The following is an 18,851-nucleotide window of genomic DNA, read 5'->3' as shown; positions in this document are numbered from 1 at the left end:
TAATGTGCAAGGACAGGACATACCTAATATAGTAATGAACTGAAAAAAAATCCTTTTTAAAAAAGCATTAAAACTACAGAGTATTAAAAAAGAGTCGACATGTCTCACTGTAGTTGGTTAGGATAGAAAAAAAAACTGTGCCTCTGTTCTCTTTTATAGCACTTGTTTCTATGTCTCACTATGGGATACGCCCCTTGCATATCACAGTCACTTATTCCATTATGCCTGCCAGTTCTGAGTGGCAGTCATGACATCTGTATCGGGACCCTTTACTTTTGCAGAAGGCTGACTCTGTCTTTCCATTCATCTCTTCTTTATTCAGAAGAAAAGCTTTTTTCCTCCCCTCACATACAAAGGCTGATTCTTCATAAAGTCAAGCAGCTGAAGTTGAAAGAAGAGTGAAAATCTTTCCTTATCAACACAAGAACTGCCAACGTAACTGGTGAAGTTTTTTAATAAACTGAATTACGTAGCACTATCTGCCACTGGAACACATGACTGTGTAGGCCTGTGTAGACATACTGTTAAATATCATAGCTCTTTTTTAAATACTTTCTCTTTGATTTCGCATCAAACTTTGAATAGCAGTGTACATGTAAGAGAATAAAAGAGGTTTCATACTTGAAGCCCCTGTGATGCAGTTCTGGAGGCAGAGTTGTTGGTAGAAAGAGCTCAAAGTAGCTGATTGCTCGTTGCATGGTGACATCAAAGGGACAAAGGAGTGGTCTCCACTCATCCAGCATCTCCTGAGTAGCCGCCTCTGAAAAGTACCTGCATGAAGGTAGAGAGAGAAACAAAATCAGAGTTTTGCTTTTTTTTAAATTTATTTATTTTTTATCATTATTATATACACATGGTGACAATACCACCAACATTCACATGATTGCTCATAAAAATACACTACCATCCACTTTATTGGAGAAATGTTTAATATGTAATCCAAAAACACAACAAGTTCAACTAGAACCAACAAACTCTTACATTTTCAGTTTTCGGCTGGTCACAGTTGTACCTAATAAAATGGCCAGTCACTGTACATGAACAGATGAAACATCTCAACCTTCAAAGGAGCTTAAAGTGTGGTTCAAAGATGGACAACCTGAACATGTACATCAGGTTTGGAGACTGACAACTTCTAAGGAGTACTTAAAACCAGCAATGAAACAAGGCCTGGGTCAGAATTACTTAAGACTAGACTAATAATAACCTTCAAAACTGCTGATTCTACTTAAGCGAATTAAGATGCATCTATTATGAAATTATCAACATTATAAATAACAGTTTGCCTGATGCTGAATATGATTTCTTATTTCTAATTGCTGAATACATTTTATTACGTTGTAATGTAAGACAAGAATTCTAATCTCAGGCCTCGCAAAATTTCAAAATCCATGGTAGCCCTTCGGGCAGGGACTCTTCAGTTTTTGGTAGCCCAAAATAAATGTAAGTAGCCTGAATAAAAAAGACAGCAATTTTTTGATTGATGTTTTGTTTCCGTTACAATATTATACATTAAAGTATAATATTGTAATGGAAAAAAAACAATCAAAAAATTGTTGAAACACAAATTACAACATTGTATAAAAATTACAATCATCAATTCAAATACTTGGTTCTAATTGAACAGAAATTTCTATGAACTTGTAAGAACTGTAGGACATGAATCAGTCTGTGTCAGATCCTGAATTTGACATTTCCATTGAAGTCACGGGTAAGAGGCAAGTGGAACCAAGATCTAGGCCATTTGCTTTTTGAAGTTTGCAAAGACTGCTAAATTGTGCCAGTGGTAGTTCACTCTTTGCAACATAGTACACTGTTCTAAACTGATTTTCAGGTTTATTTTTAGTATGTTATTTGCAATTGGTGTTTGTTCTGGGAAAGATATTGCAGACTGAGCAATAATGCATTTCTTGCATTTCTCATGGGTTCTAATGGGGGCCTTTCTTAAAATTACTGGTCCCAGTAACAAAGGCGCTTGCCGACTCAGGAATCGAGGGAAAACCAACAACACACCCGACAGAACATTATGTTATTTACACGGGTGCACATAAGTGGTCCGCATGTGCGCATTCGCTGTCAAAATACAAGACGCGCACCAGATAAGAAGTTGCAGAGTGCGTTTGCGTCCATATAAAAGGCAGTGTTTTTGTCCGCTAGAGTGGCATTTTCACAGCACATTCTGCACCAAATCTCTGTGCGTTCATCATTTGTTAGAAGCCAGCTCACCTCCTGCAACCACTTTTCCGAGAATACGCGCTTCTTTTGTGGTTCGGACTCCTTCTGACATTTCTTTGGAGGTGGAGGAACACCAAAGTAATTGCTTAAAGGAGCTTCTTCCACATCTTTAAGAGTTCTAAACAAATGTATGTCCTCCTCCAGAAAATCTTATGTATGCAAACACGCACTGCAACTTCTTATCTTGTGCGCGTTTTTTATTTTGACAGCGAATGCGCACCTGCGGACCACTTATGTGCACCCCTGGTTATTTAGCTCATCATATTGCAGCCACAAAAATTATTTTGTCCATGAAACCATAAAGCTGCACTTTCTTTTTGCCTTATAGTCTGATTTGTCATAACTTTTTTGTGGTTAGCTTTTCTTTGGCTGTCACTTCTTCACCCTGACCTGTCTTATTTGGCTCAGCAGAACTAAAATATATATCCTGCTGCTTTTACACACGCACTCACATAACGCTCAGCGATTCTCTGCGCGATCAACCTCTCACATGTTTAAGCTTGCTGCGGGAGATTTCACTTGTCATGTTTGCATAGTAAGCTAACGATTGATAAGACGATGTCAGAGGAATTGGTGCGCAAATTATCGTCACTCACCAATCAGTGCTGTCGCTCTCTATACACAGTTTGCGCGATTGCAAAGTGAAAGCAAAAAACAAGCGCAAATTCAAACGCAATTTCAATATGTCACATATTGACAGTGGCTCACCGATGCCAATGACATAATTACCCAGCTACATTTACATGTCAAAAGCATTGACATATATTTTTCCTTCCTATGATAGCCCGACGGGCAGGGCAGAGATAGATTTTGGTAGCCCAACTGGAAAAATCGCTAGCCCCGGGACGTCGGGCTAGCGATTTTGCGAGCCCTGACTCTGTAGTAAGGTTCAGACATTTGCCTCTCATTAATTTTTGCTAATACAAATCCAGACAGGACAGGAGCAGATTGATGATAAACACACAAACACAGATACACAGGCTACTCTTGGGAACAGCGGAAAAGAGAATTAAACATTCAGAGGTGTGGTCAAGTCACACGATTTGATACTGACAATGCACATTACAGCAACTTTAAGGAGTCATTTTTGCATGCAAGGGTCAGGGTTTTAATAGTTTTGCAATTTTCATTAGTTTTTATTTTTATTTAGTTTTGACTTCAGATTTTCAATTTTATATCAGTTTTAATTAGTTTTTACCAATTGTTTGCTAGTTTAGTTTAGTTTTTATTTTTTTGAAAATCCTTAGTTTCAGTTTAGTTTTGATTAGTTTCAGTTATAGTTTTAGTTGTGTTTGCAATAATTAAGTGTAACAAAATCCCAGTTTCATCATATCAGTCATTCTGCTTATCCTTGGGTATGTTGCTATTCCAGCTACCATACTGCACCCTGGACAGGTCGCCTGTCTGTCGCAGGGCTAACACGCAGAGACAGACAACTCACATTCCCACCTATGGGTTCTTTAAATAAATAAATAAATAAAGGCAGATGAACAACCATTGATACCAGGCAACTATAAAATGTATATATTGGCCTCAATGAGACTATTAACTCTCGCAGCACCGGGTGTTCGTAATTTTGGTTCAAGTGAATTGATAAACTTTTTGAAGCCAATTGACTCACACAGTTATGTAGATATCCCCGTCCTGTTGTCTCTGGATGCATCACGCTGCCTTGCCTGGGGTTAGCTTCTGTTTTGTGGGGATGAGGGTTGAGTGTGCTCCCTTACCTTCTCAAGGTAAGCTAGGTTAGCCTTCTTGTGTGAGCTTTTCAAGTGCACTTTAAGGTTTGTGGGATTTTTTTCCCTTTAGAAATGTCCCTCATAATTTGTCTCTTTCCACTACAAGACACTTGCTTTATCCAAAACACAGTCATATTCAAAGTAATCCCAAATTGGACTCTGGCTCCCGACTTTTCCTGACATGATTCTGCGCGTGGACGAAGCAGCAACACAGACGACTCGACTAACGTACTTGCCACCTGCTGGCATAATTAGACACAGCAAGAAAAAAATCTGTAAACTAAACTTCATTTTCACCCTTGACTATTGTATGACACATCAATGAAAACTAAACACATTTTTGCTATAAATTTAGTTAATTTTAGTTAGTTTTGTGAACACTCATAGTTTTAGTTAGTTTTCCTTTTTTTGTTTTTATTTTTATTTCCGTTAACGAAAATGTTTTTTCACTTCTAGTTTTTGTTATTTCGTTAGTTTTCGTTAACGATAATAACCTTGGTAAGGGTGACCATTTATCACAAGTTCTGCCTGAAATAGTCAAAGTATTCTCTGAATTATCGATCAGAAAATCTAATTTAAGAGTACAGGGGCTGAACTGGTAATTTGGAAAATCCAGGCAAACTCTTTGTTTTGTTTTCTGGGGGTTTTCTGTAGTAATACTGCCATTTGTAGAAGCACACAAAGTACTTTTCTTCATTAAAACAGAAAATATCACGTTGTAAAAATACTGCCAGGGAAAAAAAAAATCCTGCATTCAATATTTTTTTTCTTTACATGAGAGCAATAAGCTTACATGGGAAAAATAAATCAATATAAATTTTATTTCCTCATTATTCTAACTATTCAGAATACCATTAGATCAGCGGTCCCCAACCTTTTTTGCGCCACGGACCGGTTTATGCCCGACAATATTTTCATGGACCGGCCTTTAAAGTGTTGCGGATAAATACAACAAAATAAAACTAGTACCGGTACCGAAAAAAGAAAATTTATTCATAACACACGTGAAAAGACCCAGGAAAATGAGTAAACGATAAAAACGATAACAAAATAACGCTGAAAACCGATAAAAACCCTGAAAACTATATATTTCACACCTGAGCCTCAACTCTCGCGGCCCGGTACCAAACGACTCACGGACCGATACCGGTCTGAGGCCCGGGGGTTGGGGACCGCTGCATTAGAGTACCGAATAAGACTTTATATGGCTTCAGAGCAAAAGCATTCAACTGTAAACCATTATCTTCATTTGAGTATCTATTCGTTGACATCATCTGCCATGTTTGTGCTCACATTACAGACAAGTGACTCAACTACACACAAGCAGCAGCTACTGAAATTCCAGTGTTAGAGCACAATGTCCCACAGATGGGAGATTACAAGTCATACACCTGGCACATTTTTAGCTATTAGGATAAATCCTACGGTTCCACAGGGGTCAAAGACCTGAGAGGATTTTCATGGTCTGTTCTGCGTTTATTTAAACTCTGCAGGTTATTTCAGGTCACCTAGCCATCTCTGTGATTTTGTATTCACTGGTGATCCTGGGGAAAAATAAATAAATAAAACAAAACCAAGTGTCCTTCCCTCTCCCTCAGTGCTGATCCACAGCGTCTCAGCAGCAAACCACAAATCATTCTTGCTTCTCACACTAAGAGGAAACTCTCACACAAGACAGAATTAGATAAGATAATAGGATTATCTGCCTAAGTGCAAACTTAAGGACGAATCCTAGTGCTCACCTAAGATACCTGCAAGTGTACTATTTTGGTGAACCTGAAGCTTTGCAATAATAAAATGACACTACATAGAGCTTCTTTGCCCAACTTTTAAACAAAGGGTTAAGAAACGCAATATGCATATAAACAAGACATTCTCTGACTGACACGCAGTTATTAAACCAAACATCTGCAGTACTATTAAACTCCTAAATCCAAAGACAAGGTAAAATGAGGACATTCATGAATTGATATATTAAGGTGTACTTACGGTCTGCAGCTTTTCACAAGTGTTTTCAACACGCTTTCCACAGAGCTGTAATGAAAAAAGGAGTGAAAAGTTTTTTATTAGGCTGTCAGTAAAGGACTGATGTTGGTTACAGTTAATCAGCTTTCACATCAGTGCAATCTCAGTTTAATTGCATGCACACAGAAACTTCTTGACACATCTGACTAACGTGCTGTGAAAAAGGAAAGTTTACAGGTTGGTGTATAGTGATAATACAAGCAGAGTAAATGTTACCTGTACTGTCTGAGCTTACTAACTGGGTTCAAGCCAAAATAAAGATGCACACGTTAATCTGTTTCTAACTGACACCACCAGAACTCTTACATAACAGAGTTACAAATATGATACATTAGCGTCGTTTACGAATTTTTCACTAGTTTAAAAAAAAATAATGAAAAACTCCTGACTTGACTATCTTCACATAAAGACTGAATGACAGGGAGTGATATAACCAGAGTTCTTAGGCTCCTTTCTACAATCCCATCTATCTACTGACATGCAAAGTCAAACCATGCCTGGTTGAAAAATACCACTCAACAGCTTGTTATCCGTCTTTGCATCACTCGAGTCTTTAGATAGCTGTAGCCGACAGATTTAATTCTTAATCGATAGCCGCATTATGGGTGATGCTGTGCAAGCCAAACTGCAACCTACTGATCTACTGTTTACACTGTAAGCCCACAACACACCAGCTAAAACCCCCAAAATATGCAAATCCAACAGCAGAAAAATGTGAGCGAGTGCACTCTGTGGTAAGGACCACGCTATATAACCTACAAATACTAGAAAAAATGTTTATAGTTTTAAAAACAAAATTATAAAAACGTGGGCTCCTAAACATCTAGACTCTTGAAAATGCTGCTCAGTAAACCAAGGACTTCAAAGCAGGTTAGAGTGGGGATGTGTAACAAGAAAAACAACAAAAAGCTAGACAGCTTATGAGTTAATGAAACTAAAGTCAAGCATAAAACATAATGAATGCTTCACAGTGTGTCATAAATACTGTAAACTGTACTACATCTTAATAATGGTCATCAAAATCTGATGCTGTCATAACATAACATGAAAGATTAGAAGCATGTAAGAAAACATGTTAAATAAAAGAATCATCTATTAATATGAGCTAATGGTTGCTATCGGGAAGAGTAGAATGATACAAAAATTTGTTAGCTGCAGTGCGACAGTCTCCAATATGGGTGAAATGTTAACATTGATTAACTTCTGATTTTTTTTCCTTCTCTCACAAGCTGCATATGGGGTGTCCAGTTTTTACTTTCACATGCAACATGGTGTCTCAAAGGATGAATTCAAAGTAAAAACAAAACAAAACAAAAAAACAAAAAACACAAAGAGAAATGTTTATCCTTACCACCTCTGAACCAATTTTATCATTACGTGTTTAGAGGATGAACGAGGCCGTAGATAACTGAATGTAAAAGGAGACAAAGGCATAAAAAAAACATTCAGCACACAAGATAGTGCCTATTACTTGTGCAGCAACTTATACAACATATTATCTTTTGTGTGCATTAATATGGGCTGGACAAGGATTAGCTGACCAACCAAAGCAGCTTGCTTACATTGGCTCAATGTGAAAGCATTTTGCTAGCAAAGTAGCAATGTTCCCATAGCACCCTAAAAGAGCACCTCGCACTGCTTGCTAAGAACTTCACAGGGAACGTCTTGTACAGGACAGAACAACACTGTAAAATCTCTACAAAACTATTCTGAAGACATGCCGAGTCTGTTTGAAAATAACCAGGCCATAATTTGAATTAAACAGCAACTATCACAAGGGATCCCTTTTAATTTGAATTGAGAAAAATAAATAAATGGATGTTAACACCAGGGAAACAGTCTACTGAAGTTATGAAATGAAAAAAGTAAAAATTTGACTTCTAACGGCCAGGTCGTGATGTTGCGGAGCAAGCTTTTTTTCTTTTTAAGACATCCTTCCTGATAACATTTGACAATCGCACTGGCAGGCAGAGTGAAGAGTTGGCCAACTTAGAGAAAGATGAGAAATGAGTCATTTTAAAACAATAAATATGATAATGCACATTTCAGGACATTCTTTTTCTGAGACAGCGTTGCTGCGCACACGAAAACTGCAACAAAAAGTTGACTAATAAATAGCAGGAGTGTTGGAGGGAATCAGACTTCCTCCAACCTCCACACAGCTGGTCAAGTGCTGTGTTAAAGAGGTTGTGAATAGGAAATAGTTGCTTTTTTTTTTTTTTAAAGTTACAAAGAAGTATTAATAAAGATGATTGCATCACATATTTTAAAACAATGTAGAGGTGGAGGAGCTGTTCAGTGCAATTTGACTGCCATATGTGCAGTTCAGACTAACCGTGAAATAAATGTTGCCTAAAGCACATTTTCTGCTGCTTTTAAAAAACATCCCACCTAATTTGTGAAATCTGACTCAACAGCTAAACCAAAAAGTATACCTCATTTCTAAGTTTAAGCACAATTTTCATTTGTTTTTATTTATTTTTTAATAACAACATTTGCAGCCTTCACTTAAAACCACAGGCATACTTGGGAAACCAGTTGAGGCCGAGATGCTCCGTCTTTGAGAAAAGGATCCTGTCGTATAGCTCATACAGCGGTCTCCATGGCAACTCAAGGTCCTCCCTTGACAGGAGTTCTCGTTTCCTGTTAATATGAAGATGACATATGTATAGAAATTGAGAAACACGCAAAAGCTACCTGATCATGCAGTCTTCACCAGACAAATCATCACTGGTGAGCACGCGGCATGTTTAAATGTAACTTCACTCTTGGAGAAACCAAAACACACATCTGTACAAGTTGTTAAGTAAACCAGACAGGAACCACTCTTACTTGAGGAGGTTAATAAGAAGCCGAGCAAGGCCCTGCATCATGCTGATCTCCAGTTTGGGTATCATCACTAGCTCGTAGAGCAACTTGATAAACAGCACATGGTCTTCTTTGCTGAATTTGCGCCCATACAGTCTCATGTACCTTAAGGAGAAGAGAATGCGGGAAAATTACTCCAGTTTCAGGACAGATAGTAAGAGGTCAAAAGTGTTTACATGTATAAGACACAGGAATGTAATGAACTTGGTAATCAATATAATTTAAGAAAAGTCATATTTAAAATAAATACTACACTTGAATAAAGCTTGTAGACAATTTAAAATGAAAATGTTTTTTTAATCAATCTTTAAGTGCAAAAATACTGGTAAACACAATCTGGGTCAGCATAACAGTCAACTTTCTGTTTGCCTGATCCGGCAGTGAGTCACTCCTGAAAAGTGCAATGAGCCAGCTTTTGGGACTGAAACGGATTAAAGCAGGCCTGTAACCACGTACAACATCAAACAGCATAATGTAATCAACTATCCATACCGACAATATTTTTTTGCTGGTGAAATCTGGGGGTTAAATGTTAAATGTCATGTTTATGCACTGTACTGAGTTAAGCAAGACCATATATGTCCTCACCTGAAGAGCTTGGCACAAACATTCAACAGAAAGCCACGTGGACCACTGAAACATGATCTTAAACTATTATAATGCATATCAAAAGGTGGTTATGCACAAGGGCCGCCTTTGAGGCAGTTTAACAGGAAACCATAAAATTTTAATTTTGCGATATCTGGTGAGCCGTCATCTGACTCGCTGCTTCAAAATAAAAATGTCAGCTGCAGAACAGGAATTAAATGACCCACTACTGTGCCGCTCTGTCTGGGTCAGGTTGTGTATTTGACACTGGCCTGATTATGAAACCCGTAGAGTCCCTAATCAGATGCCCGACAGACTGTAGCTACCGGGCATTCAAAGCTGTGTAGCGTTTTATAAGTAATTAAGCACAGCAGGCCGTGAGGCAACGACCGTGTTTCGTAAAACACGCAAAACAAATCAAAGTTTTCGGTTTGACTGATCAGTGTGCGCACAGTTCCTACAAAACACTTCGGCGTATTATATAATAAACACACCGCATTTTACACTTTACGAGTTACAGTGGTAAAAATATATGTTGTTTGCGTTACTTCTCAATAGGCTCAATATTGCAAACATTACCAAGTGAGCAACAACTGTTACATTAGGACATTAGAGATTAGTGTTACTTACGTGGAAAGTTTCCTCGTCCAAAACAGGACACCGGGCCATATCTCTCGAAGCTGAACAGCTCGGCCCAAGTTTCCCTTTATCTTACTCAAAATATCATTGGATTCAGCGTCTAGCCTGTCCGCGTACGGCAGAAGTTTGTTGTATACGATGTCTTTTTGAGGAACAAAATCCAATGTGTCAGGCTGTGTCTTTTTCATTCTAAGAGTTAAAACTAGCTAGCTTCACTAGCACTACTTTAACTTCGTTTCGATTCTCACTTCACGCTGTAATGCTACCCGGCTAATACAACGGCTAGTTAGCTACACTCTCCAATGAATAAGGTTATTATGGCCCGCACAGTGACTAAGTTATAACATTCACAAGTTGATGACACGGTAGCTAGCCATCTAGCTTAAGTTAAATTAGCTTCCTTTAGCCGAAAACATCATCAGCGTCATCTTATATTAAGGCGGACGAATTGTACAACTTTGTTCAAAAATGCCTTGGCACTGGAAATTCTCTCTTTCGGCTAACGCACTCCTAAAGACCTGACAGCCAGCTAACGGGCTAGCTAAAGTTAGCGGTGTACTACAAAAGCACTGTCATATCCCATTGACTGTCAACGTCGACTGATTCATCCAACTACAGCAAAGGAGACTGCGGACGACACCCAGCTACCCGCTGCACAACACATGCGTCATATCCGCTACCTCAAAGGGAGAACTACGATTCCCAGCAACCCACATTTCCGTTAGTTCTTTTTATAAACTGTTAGCAAACAGGATGACTCGAAATCCACTTAAGACTTCTTGTCCTCTGATGTCTTCTGCTGCAGAAATTGGTTCTTCGTTTCGCCATGAAGAACTTTCTTTTTACAGAACACTTTAGGCACAAGGTTGCAATGTGAATTACAACAAAAGCATTAATAAAAGCGGTATTATGCTTTTATTTTGCTTTAAAATGCTTAAAGTGAACTTATTTAAGCAGACTGAATATGCCACTGAGCATATTATCACTGTTTATCAGTTTATCATGGGCTAACTTGCTTTCTTTGCAAAGTTTAATTTGTAACGAGCTTATTTACAGATGTGATCGGACTGTGTTTTTATTATACTTTTTTATGCAATTAAAAATACAATACAATTCTGATGGAATCATCTTTTCTGTGGGTCCCCAGCAACTTGAAATCCTTGTAAAAACTTATAATAAAATAAAATCCTGAAAAAAACACTTGTGCGCATACTACTACTAATTCTACAACTAACAATAATATAAAATATTTAATATAAAATTATTTATACCTTAATGATGATGAGCAACATTAACAATATAAAAACAAGCTCAAAATAACCTTGTAATCAATAATGCCACCTAAGTTTTTATATTTAAATTGAATTAAGTAACTCTGTTGTATGCTGTAGATTGTTACTCAAATCACTCTCTATTTTTTTAAACAGAAAGAAGCACACAATCTAACGGGGACTACCATCTTGCGGTCAAATGGTGAAGTACAAGTACGGATGATTTATTATAGAGCCTCCACTCTAACCCTAATTCCAAATACTTCTGGAGTTGGATGCAAAAGCTACATAAACTGGGCAAAGCGTACAGTTTTGATGATCGAAATGTTGCGTGAAGACATTTTTAAAACAACAAACGTGATTAAAGCATGTGAGAGAACAAAACCAGGAATCAGTGCGAATTTGCGTGCCTAGCATTAGTATTACACCTTGAGTGAAGCGCTGCTACATAGACGATCTGTCGTGGCGGAAGTTTGTTCGGTGTCATAGCAACGATCAACATTTCTAAAGCGATTAAAGTGTCGACGAGCATGGACAGTTAATAATAACGACAGTAACCGTATGAGTACGCACACACAGTTAATAATGACGCTCCACGCACTTTTTCCAGGAGATAATTAGCGTTACGATCGTAACACAGCAGGCGGAGGGTTGTGTCCCGGTGTTAGCCTGTGACAGATGGCAAAGATGCTGACTGAAAAGCTCAGTTTGACTTGTGACAGACTCCTGTCACACCGGCAGCTCGCATGCTGTTACTCTTATTATAGCATACCACAGCACGGCAAGGAAGTGCTCGTTTACAGCACAAAGGACGGACAGCAGAAGGTTTGTTAGTTTTTAAGTAATTTGTTAGTGTCTGCACCATGGTCCGCACTCTGGCTACAGAGCGTCAGAACAATTTAATACATCTAAAAAAAATCATATATATACAAAAATGTCATTAAAAAGTATTTGTTTGAATGTTTGACCCGAAGAGATGGATTCCTACCGAAATGCTGCAGCGAAGCTTACAATAAATCTACCAGATTTGCACGTTAGATTTAGCATATCATGGCAAACTAAACAAACAGTTCATCTGCATTCAGACAACTTTCTTTTTCGTTTCTTAATTCACTCGTGCCATGACCGCGAAACAAGCCACGCGTGGACAGATTGCTTTTCCTCTTACACGAAGGACTTTATTGTCATTTTGCCAGCCAGTTTGTTTCAAGGTGAACTAATCTGGAAGAAACAGTGTCACTAACCCCAAAAGGCCAGCAGGTGGCTGTTTAACCTCTCTGTCTTACACATTTACTAGCCCTGGGCCAGATTATGTGGATTCCAGCATAGTGCATTTAAAAATGGCAAAACCGGTGAAACGTTTATGCACAGTCACAAATGGCCTGGTGTTTTTGTCAGACAGTAGGGAACCTACTAAATAGATCTTTGTTTAAAATTGTGCTAGAGATCAAGGTCATGTTTGTCACTTTAGGCGATTAGCTGTGAATTGTAATGGATTGTGAGATACATGAGCTGCTATGTCATTGACCTTATTGACCATTGACCATTCTTTATGCTTTACTAAAGTATTTTTTTTTCATAGCCCCTCGTACTAACTGGTCACCATGGTGACATCAGTGCCCTTACTTTTGGAAAAAGAAGCAGTCCTGTTATCCTCTGCTCCGCCTCTGCTGATTACGTCATTGTCTGGGATATTGAATTGTGCCAGAAGAGAACACAGGAGGGTAAAGATACATAGTTCTGTGTGTTTGACCCTGAATTGTTGCATGCTGTGAGAAGTGCTCTGCAGTAAAGCGTTTCTCCATCCCAAATCACACACATTTTTCCCCATTATAGAGCTCTGTTTTGCAATGTTGCAGAGCCACTTTAACACACGCTTCATATTACGTGATGTAGTGAAAATGATAATTTTCCCGAGTTAAGTTTAAATGTAAGCAGACAAACATTTTGGTTTGCAGGTAAAGTTGCAGCTGGAACAGTTATCGGGACTTTGCTTGGGGAGGTTGTTCATCTTTCATTTTGTTTCTCTGATGCACGAGTGGCTGCATGCACGGGAGCAACTGCATGTATTCTCAGCTCAAAGGTACCAGATGATCATGCTGCACATCTTCCACTTGGTCAATGTATTTAAGCTAAAGTGTTGTAAATGGACTGTTTTTTATACTTTCTACTCTACCTGATCACTCACAGCGCTTTTAAAAATATGTGCCTCATTCACCAATTCACATTCACATTCATACAACCACTTTTTTCTATGCTCTGTCTAACATTCATACACATTTACACTCTGATGGATGCAGAGAGCAACTTGAGGTTAAGATCTTGTGCAAGGATATTTTGTATGCAGGCTGGAGCAGCCAGGGATTAAACCTGATTTTAAGATTAGTAGATGACCTGCTCTGCCTGCTGAGCTACAGTCACCTCATTGACTTTTTAAAAAATATTTACTACAAGACAGTAATCACCACTTGTTCTTACTCAAGTTTTACGGTTGTTTTTTCCACATCAGAGACCAGAAACGATCCATACCTTGACGGGCCACCTGGGACCTGTAACATCAGCAGAGTTCTGCCACTGGAATAACGATATCCTCGTCACCACATCAGAAGACCGCACCTTTAGGGTATTACTTTAAATTTTACACTTTTTATTTAGCCACAGTGATGTGTAATGGTTTAGAAAAACAAATTGTGCACACCTTACTTGGACTTTTAGCTTTTTACTTTTGTCTCGTCAGGTGTGGGATTTAAAAACTGAAGCTGTTTTCTTCCAGTCGTTTGTGCTTTCAGGTATGACGTAAATATTTTAAATCATGTTGGTGAAGCAGTAAACACTCATTCTTTTGAGCTTGGCCCCTTTAGCCTGCAATACTCTTATTCACTTTGTACAGTAGAAATGATAACTCTATTTTAAAATAGGACTATAAAAACTGGGATGTCAGATTAGACTGTTGGTTAAGGATTGGTATCTCTTTCTGGGGTTTTCTCCCTTCTGTACCCAGGGTTCCTGTGATAGAAGCCACTCCATTAGCATAAAGTAAATTAGTTATGATTATTCAACCATAGGTTTCAATTTTCTAAAATTTGAAGGTTTGAAAATATTGAACTTCCTTAATCCTTTAGCCTCTCCACTGCTCACTGCATACTTCTTGGAAGAGGACAGGCATCTTATCACCGGTTCAACTGATGGACAGGTTAGTGACTGAGGTACGCGGCAGCTCAAAAGGCTCAGACACTGAAATTCCACAAGCTGAAAGACAACTGTCTGTTTTAGGTGTGGTGCTTTTCTCTCAGTGACGACCACAAGTGTCACCTTGTGACCAAAATGGACCTTGAGAAGATGGAAAAAAGACATCAAATGCACCGAGAGACTGGGAGCCATCAAGCAGGTGACGCGACATGAAACAGATAGTTCTTTAAACTAGTTGGAAAAGTTCACTCAGTTACTTTTATGCTACTTTTGGATGTTTTCTTCCAGGGTGTGCTTTAAAATCGTCTGCTGATAAAGTGGAGACTTCAAAACCTGTTCTCAAAATGGCTTTATGTAGGCCTCTATCAGACATCAATGGTGACCAAGAAAAGTAAGTACAGCTTAGCTGGAATAGGTGCCTTGACCCTTATTATAACTTCCTTTAAACTGGTAAAACTACATGAACTAAACAGTGTGGATGAATGGATTAGTTCACAGAGTTGTAGATGTAGTTTACAATTAGTTTTCAATCATTAGTCACAAGAAAAAACAAGATCTAAGCCTTTCATTTACACGTTTCCTCCCTCTCAGTGGATCATATTGTTTGATTTTAGCACAAGGAAGATCTGGTTCTCTTCATTTTTGACAGGGAATCTTAATAAAGCACGACTGTCAGCTATATATATTCTCAAGGGCTCTATTTTGTTCATTATTCCACAAAGTGCAAATGGTATGTCATCCAGGAAAATATTAGCAAAATGACTTAAAACACATATGTCAAATTTAAAAAAAAAAAAGCTGCATATTTTTGCCATTAACACAGTGTCGCAAGCTCCTGGAAAAAAAGTCCTTATGACATGCCACATCCGTATGGACTAATTGCTGCACGTGTTCACACACTCACAGGAAACCTGAAGGAAACTTCACACATCGCGGGAAACTGCTGTCTCGAAGCATAAAGTTTCAGACCGTTGAAACATATTGTTGCTGTGACAGGAGGCAGGCACTTGAAAAACACGCAGACATGACTAGATTTGTATGATTCCTAACTGCTGTAAGGAAAGCTTGTGATCTCAGTGCAGAGCTCAGCGACTTACTGACTTCACACTTTACTGTTAGAGTGAATTATAGAACAAGTGGAAGCAGAGTCAGTGTGTGATCATTTGAAGTTGTTGAAGTTTCTTTGCAAGCCACATATTCATTGTATAAGACAAAGTAATCATTTCTAGTCACTCTTAGCATCAGTGTTTAGACACTATTCAGACAGCACACATTTGAAATAATTGATTTATTACAGCAGTACAGTTTGGCACAACAGAGTTTGGCATCTGGACTTCCAGCTCATCATTCCCTGCGAGTATGTTTCTATAAATTTGGATACTGATAAATAAATCTTGCTCTGGAGACTTGTGGATGTTGTGTTGGTGGAGGGGTTGAAGGAGCAGTGATGCTGACGTGTCAGAGTGAAAAGGAAAGCTTAAATATATAAACAAATTGGGACACTAGGGAACTAAAGCATGTTATGTATGTTTCTCACAGTGCAGCTTGATGTGCCAAACTAAAGTATCTCACGGGCTCTGCTCAAGTAAGATTCCACATAGTAGTATGAAAATAATGATGCACAAAAATGTAAAACCTTCCAAACATAAATTGCCCGCAAACTCAAAACCTCAGCATGCAGCCCAGAGCAGGAAGTGGATAAAAGAGCAGAGCTCCTTTCTTCTCTGTGGTATTAGTTTCCAGTGTGCTGAATGTATATAGTTTAGACTACATGAAGTCAAAGGCAACTTGAATCAAGGCCTATACTTTTATGGTGTACATGTCTTGCCACTTCATCACATCAGTATGTTGATCTTTTGTGTCATTTGTCTGACCCCAAATGAAAAATTCTTTTTGTGAGAAAATCCCTTAACATGGTTTTTCCATATGTTTCTGTTTGGGGGCCCTGCAGTGACAACAGCTGGTTTTGTATTGGAAGCTCTGATGGTCTGTATGTGGTCGATGTGGCTACGTCTGAACTGGTAGCAGCACTATATTTCAAAGGTAGGCTGCTGGGGATATGCCTTCTCCCATCTTTCTGCCTTTCTTTAAGAAACTCAGGTATGCCTCCAATAAAACATGTGGTTTCCCCTGAGAGATTCCACTGGTGAGACATTAAAAGATAAATTTAATAGTTGCTGTCATTTCTTTTTTGAATGTGATACCACATGATGATGAATATGATTTTCTTTCTTGTAGATTACCCTAAGCTGAGCATCACCATGGCTGGCTCATGGACCATCTCTCCAGGGTGTGATAACTCTGTGAGTATTTCCATTAAAATTGCCTTTTCAGCTTGACTTCTATCATTAATACAGTGTTGCTGGTATTGTTTTTAGTATAAAGAGATAGGATTTACTAGTTAGGATAGTGCGATATAATGCTTTTAATGTGTGTTTGAATGCAAATTTGAAAACTGATTTCATTGGTGTCACAACCATGTAACATGCAGTCACTGAACTTTTGAAGGTTCTAAGTAGAAATTGAAATAAAGTGCAGCAGTCTATTTGTAGACAGGCCAGAACAACATCATAGAAAAAAGTAGTTTTCCATAGGCTTTTGGATAATTGCCAAATATAATAAACTCTGTAGGAAATAAATGTAAACAGTTACACGTATTCTCAGCAGGAGAATATTAGCAAATTAACTTTTATGATTGTTGGAGTGTAAATGCACCCACCACCTCTCCCCATGTCTGGTACTATATCTGGTATGTAAACATACAATATTTTTGAAAATTGCTGCAGCATTAAAACCGATCCCTAAACAGCTTTGCTTTGTTCTTTTCTTAAAACTTCTACTAAATGACAGAGTTTATGGTTCACCTATGGCTAACTTTTATGTAAAACAATATGTATTTAATGTTCTCTCAGTGTAACAACTTAAAACACATATATTATTACTACAAGAATAGTGTTTTTTCTTTTATTAAAATTTTAATTGATTGAATTTATTTCCCACACAGATGCTGATGTTAGTGAGCTCTTTGTTTACCCCATGTGTGGTCGTGTTGGAGGTGCGTCTATATGATCTAGGAAGGCCCTTGGCTTGTGGCAAAGGATTTTCAGTGTTCCCAAGGTAAAGCTGGAGTTAACTGAAAAATATTAGGTAGCGATACAATATTTTGATGATCTACAGTGACAAAACCTTTTTTTCCTACTCACTTCATCTTACTGATCAAAACCAAAATTCAAGTTTAATAGAACTTGATGAGGGACACTGTGGCCTTGTAGTGTAGCTACTTGAGGTCTAAAACTGTGTTTTGCTTTTTATTTTTATGGGTAGTATAATAGTAAGCATTTCAGCTACTTGTTTTGTGAAAAATAAAATTAAAAAAAGATGAAAAAGTCTACAGATGACAGACAAAATAAGTGTTTTTTAACTATTTGAAATAAGCACAAAACTGCTCTGGCTAGTGAGTGATTGCACTTTATACGATTCTAAACTTTTAAATTTGCATACATAAGCTAACAGTCACAATAAGATTACTTTTTAAATGCCAAAGGTTTTAAATTGTCCTCTGAGAAAGAAGGAACATTCATTCAGCCATTACCCATAACTCCATAAATGATTACCTAGCAAAGTCCAGCAGCACCAATAAGGACTAATTTCATCAACGTAATGTGCTTTTTGTCTGCTTTAACAAATTTGCTATTTGTGAGCCAAAGCATAATCATTTGGGACAGTTACAACTTGCAAAAACAATGCCTTTATACAGTTTTGTTAGTCTGGTCATTTGAGCTCACCGGCAGTATTATATATGATTGTGGGCTGTTTTTTAAAGTTGGCCTCCTGCCTCTAATGCCCTCTGACTCTGACATTTCCATATTAACTTCCTCTATTACAAAAATTCATGCCATCTGGTTTTTCATGAGTCAACAATATCATGGCATTGGAAATCAGAGGGGCTAATAATCCATAAGAGTGGAAAATGCTGTGCTCGTTCATTTCCAGTAACTCCCCCAGCCCTCCCCTCCATTTCACCCCTCTCTTGTTTTCAGTTCTCCTCCGCTGCCCAATTCTCCCCTCAATACTGAGCTCAAGAGGAAGGAGCCCAGCCATCCTAAAAAGAAAGGTCAGCATCCCCGAACACTCACCTCTCACTTATACTCATACACACAGAATAAAAAGAAACCTACTACTATCCGATGACTTTGAGCTTTAAAAATATGACCCTTTTTGTAGTTTATTTCACAACTGGCTCATTATCTGTTTTTTTTTTTTTTTTGCTTGACCACATATAAAAGCCACTTTCAAC

The 18,851-nt window shown here is 38.2% G+C and overlaps 2 protein-coding genes across 5 annotated transcripts in view; one reads left to right on the top strand and one right to left on the bottom strand.

The window, feature by feature from the left end:
- Window positions 1–10,789, bottom strand: part of psme4a (proteasome activator subunit 4a) — a 29,422-nt gene extending 18,633 nt beyond the window's left edge. The window contains exons 1-6 of one of the 3 annotated variants that reach the window (XM_035912078.2): window positions 10,086–10,789; window positions 8,832–8,972; window positions 8,526–8,642; window positions 7,351–7,407; window positions 5,964–6,008; window positions 622–771 (exon numbers count right to left, since the gene is read on the bottom strand). In XM_035912078.2, coding sequence (XP_035767971.2) covers window positions 622–771; window positions 5,964–6,008; window positions 7,351–7,407; window positions 8,526–8,642; window positions 8,832–8,972; window positions 10,086–10,282 — 707 coding nt within the window. In that variant the 5' untranslated portion in view covers window positions 10,283–10,789. The remainder of the gene's footprint in view (window positions 1–621; window positions 772–5,963; window positions 6,009–7,350; window positions 7,408–8,525; window positions 8,643–8,831; window positions 8,973–10,085) is intronic. The other 2 variants (XM_035912077.2, XM_035912076.2) reach the window with 2 other exon arrangements.
- Window positions 10,790–11,850: 1,061 nt separating this feature from the next.
- Window positions 11,851–18,851, top strand: part of wdr27 (WD repeat domain 27) — a 43,590-nt gene continuing 36,589 nt past the window's right edge. For both annotated transcript variants that reach the window (XM_006800781.2, XM_006800782.2), the window contains exons 1-12: window positions 11,851–12,190; window positions 12,948–13,089; window positions 13,324–13,448; window positions 13,875–13,988; window positions 14,103–14,154; window positions 14,488–14,558; window positions 14,639–14,753; window positions 14,843–14,945; window positions 16,506–16,597; window positions 16,793–16,857; window positions 17,559–17,671; window positions 18,595–18,668. In XM_006800781.2, coding sequence (XP_006800844.2) covers window positions 12,044–12,190; window positions 12,948–13,089; window positions 13,324–13,448; window positions 13,875–13,988; window positions 14,103–14,154; window positions 14,488–14,558; window positions 14,639–14,753; window positions 14,843–14,945; window positions 16,506–16,597; window positions 16,793–16,857; window positions 17,559–17,671; window positions 18,595–18,668 — 1,213 coding nt within the window. In that variant the 5' untranslated portion in view covers window positions 11,851–12,043. The remainder of the gene's footprint in view (window positions 12,191–12,947; window positions 13,090–13,323; window positions 13,449–13,874; window positions 13,989–14,102; window positions 14,155–14,487; window positions 14,559–14,638; window positions 14,754–14,842; window positions 14,946–16,505; window positions 16,598–16,792; window positions 16,858–17,558; window positions 17,672–18,594; window positions 18,669–18,851) is intronic.

Source organism: Neolamprologus brichardi, chromosome 13 (assembly GCF_056152115.1).
Source record: "Neolamprologus brichardi isolate AB-2024 chromosome 13, ASM5615211v1, whole genome shotgun sequence".
Classification (NCBI taxonomy): domain Eukaryota; kingdom Metazoa; phylum Chordata; class Actinopteri; order Cichliformes; family Cichlidae; genus Neolamprologus; species Neolamprologus brichardi.
The sequence above is the reverse complement of the archived record's forward strand: the minus strand, read 5'-3'. Positions and strand labels throughout refer to the sequence as shown.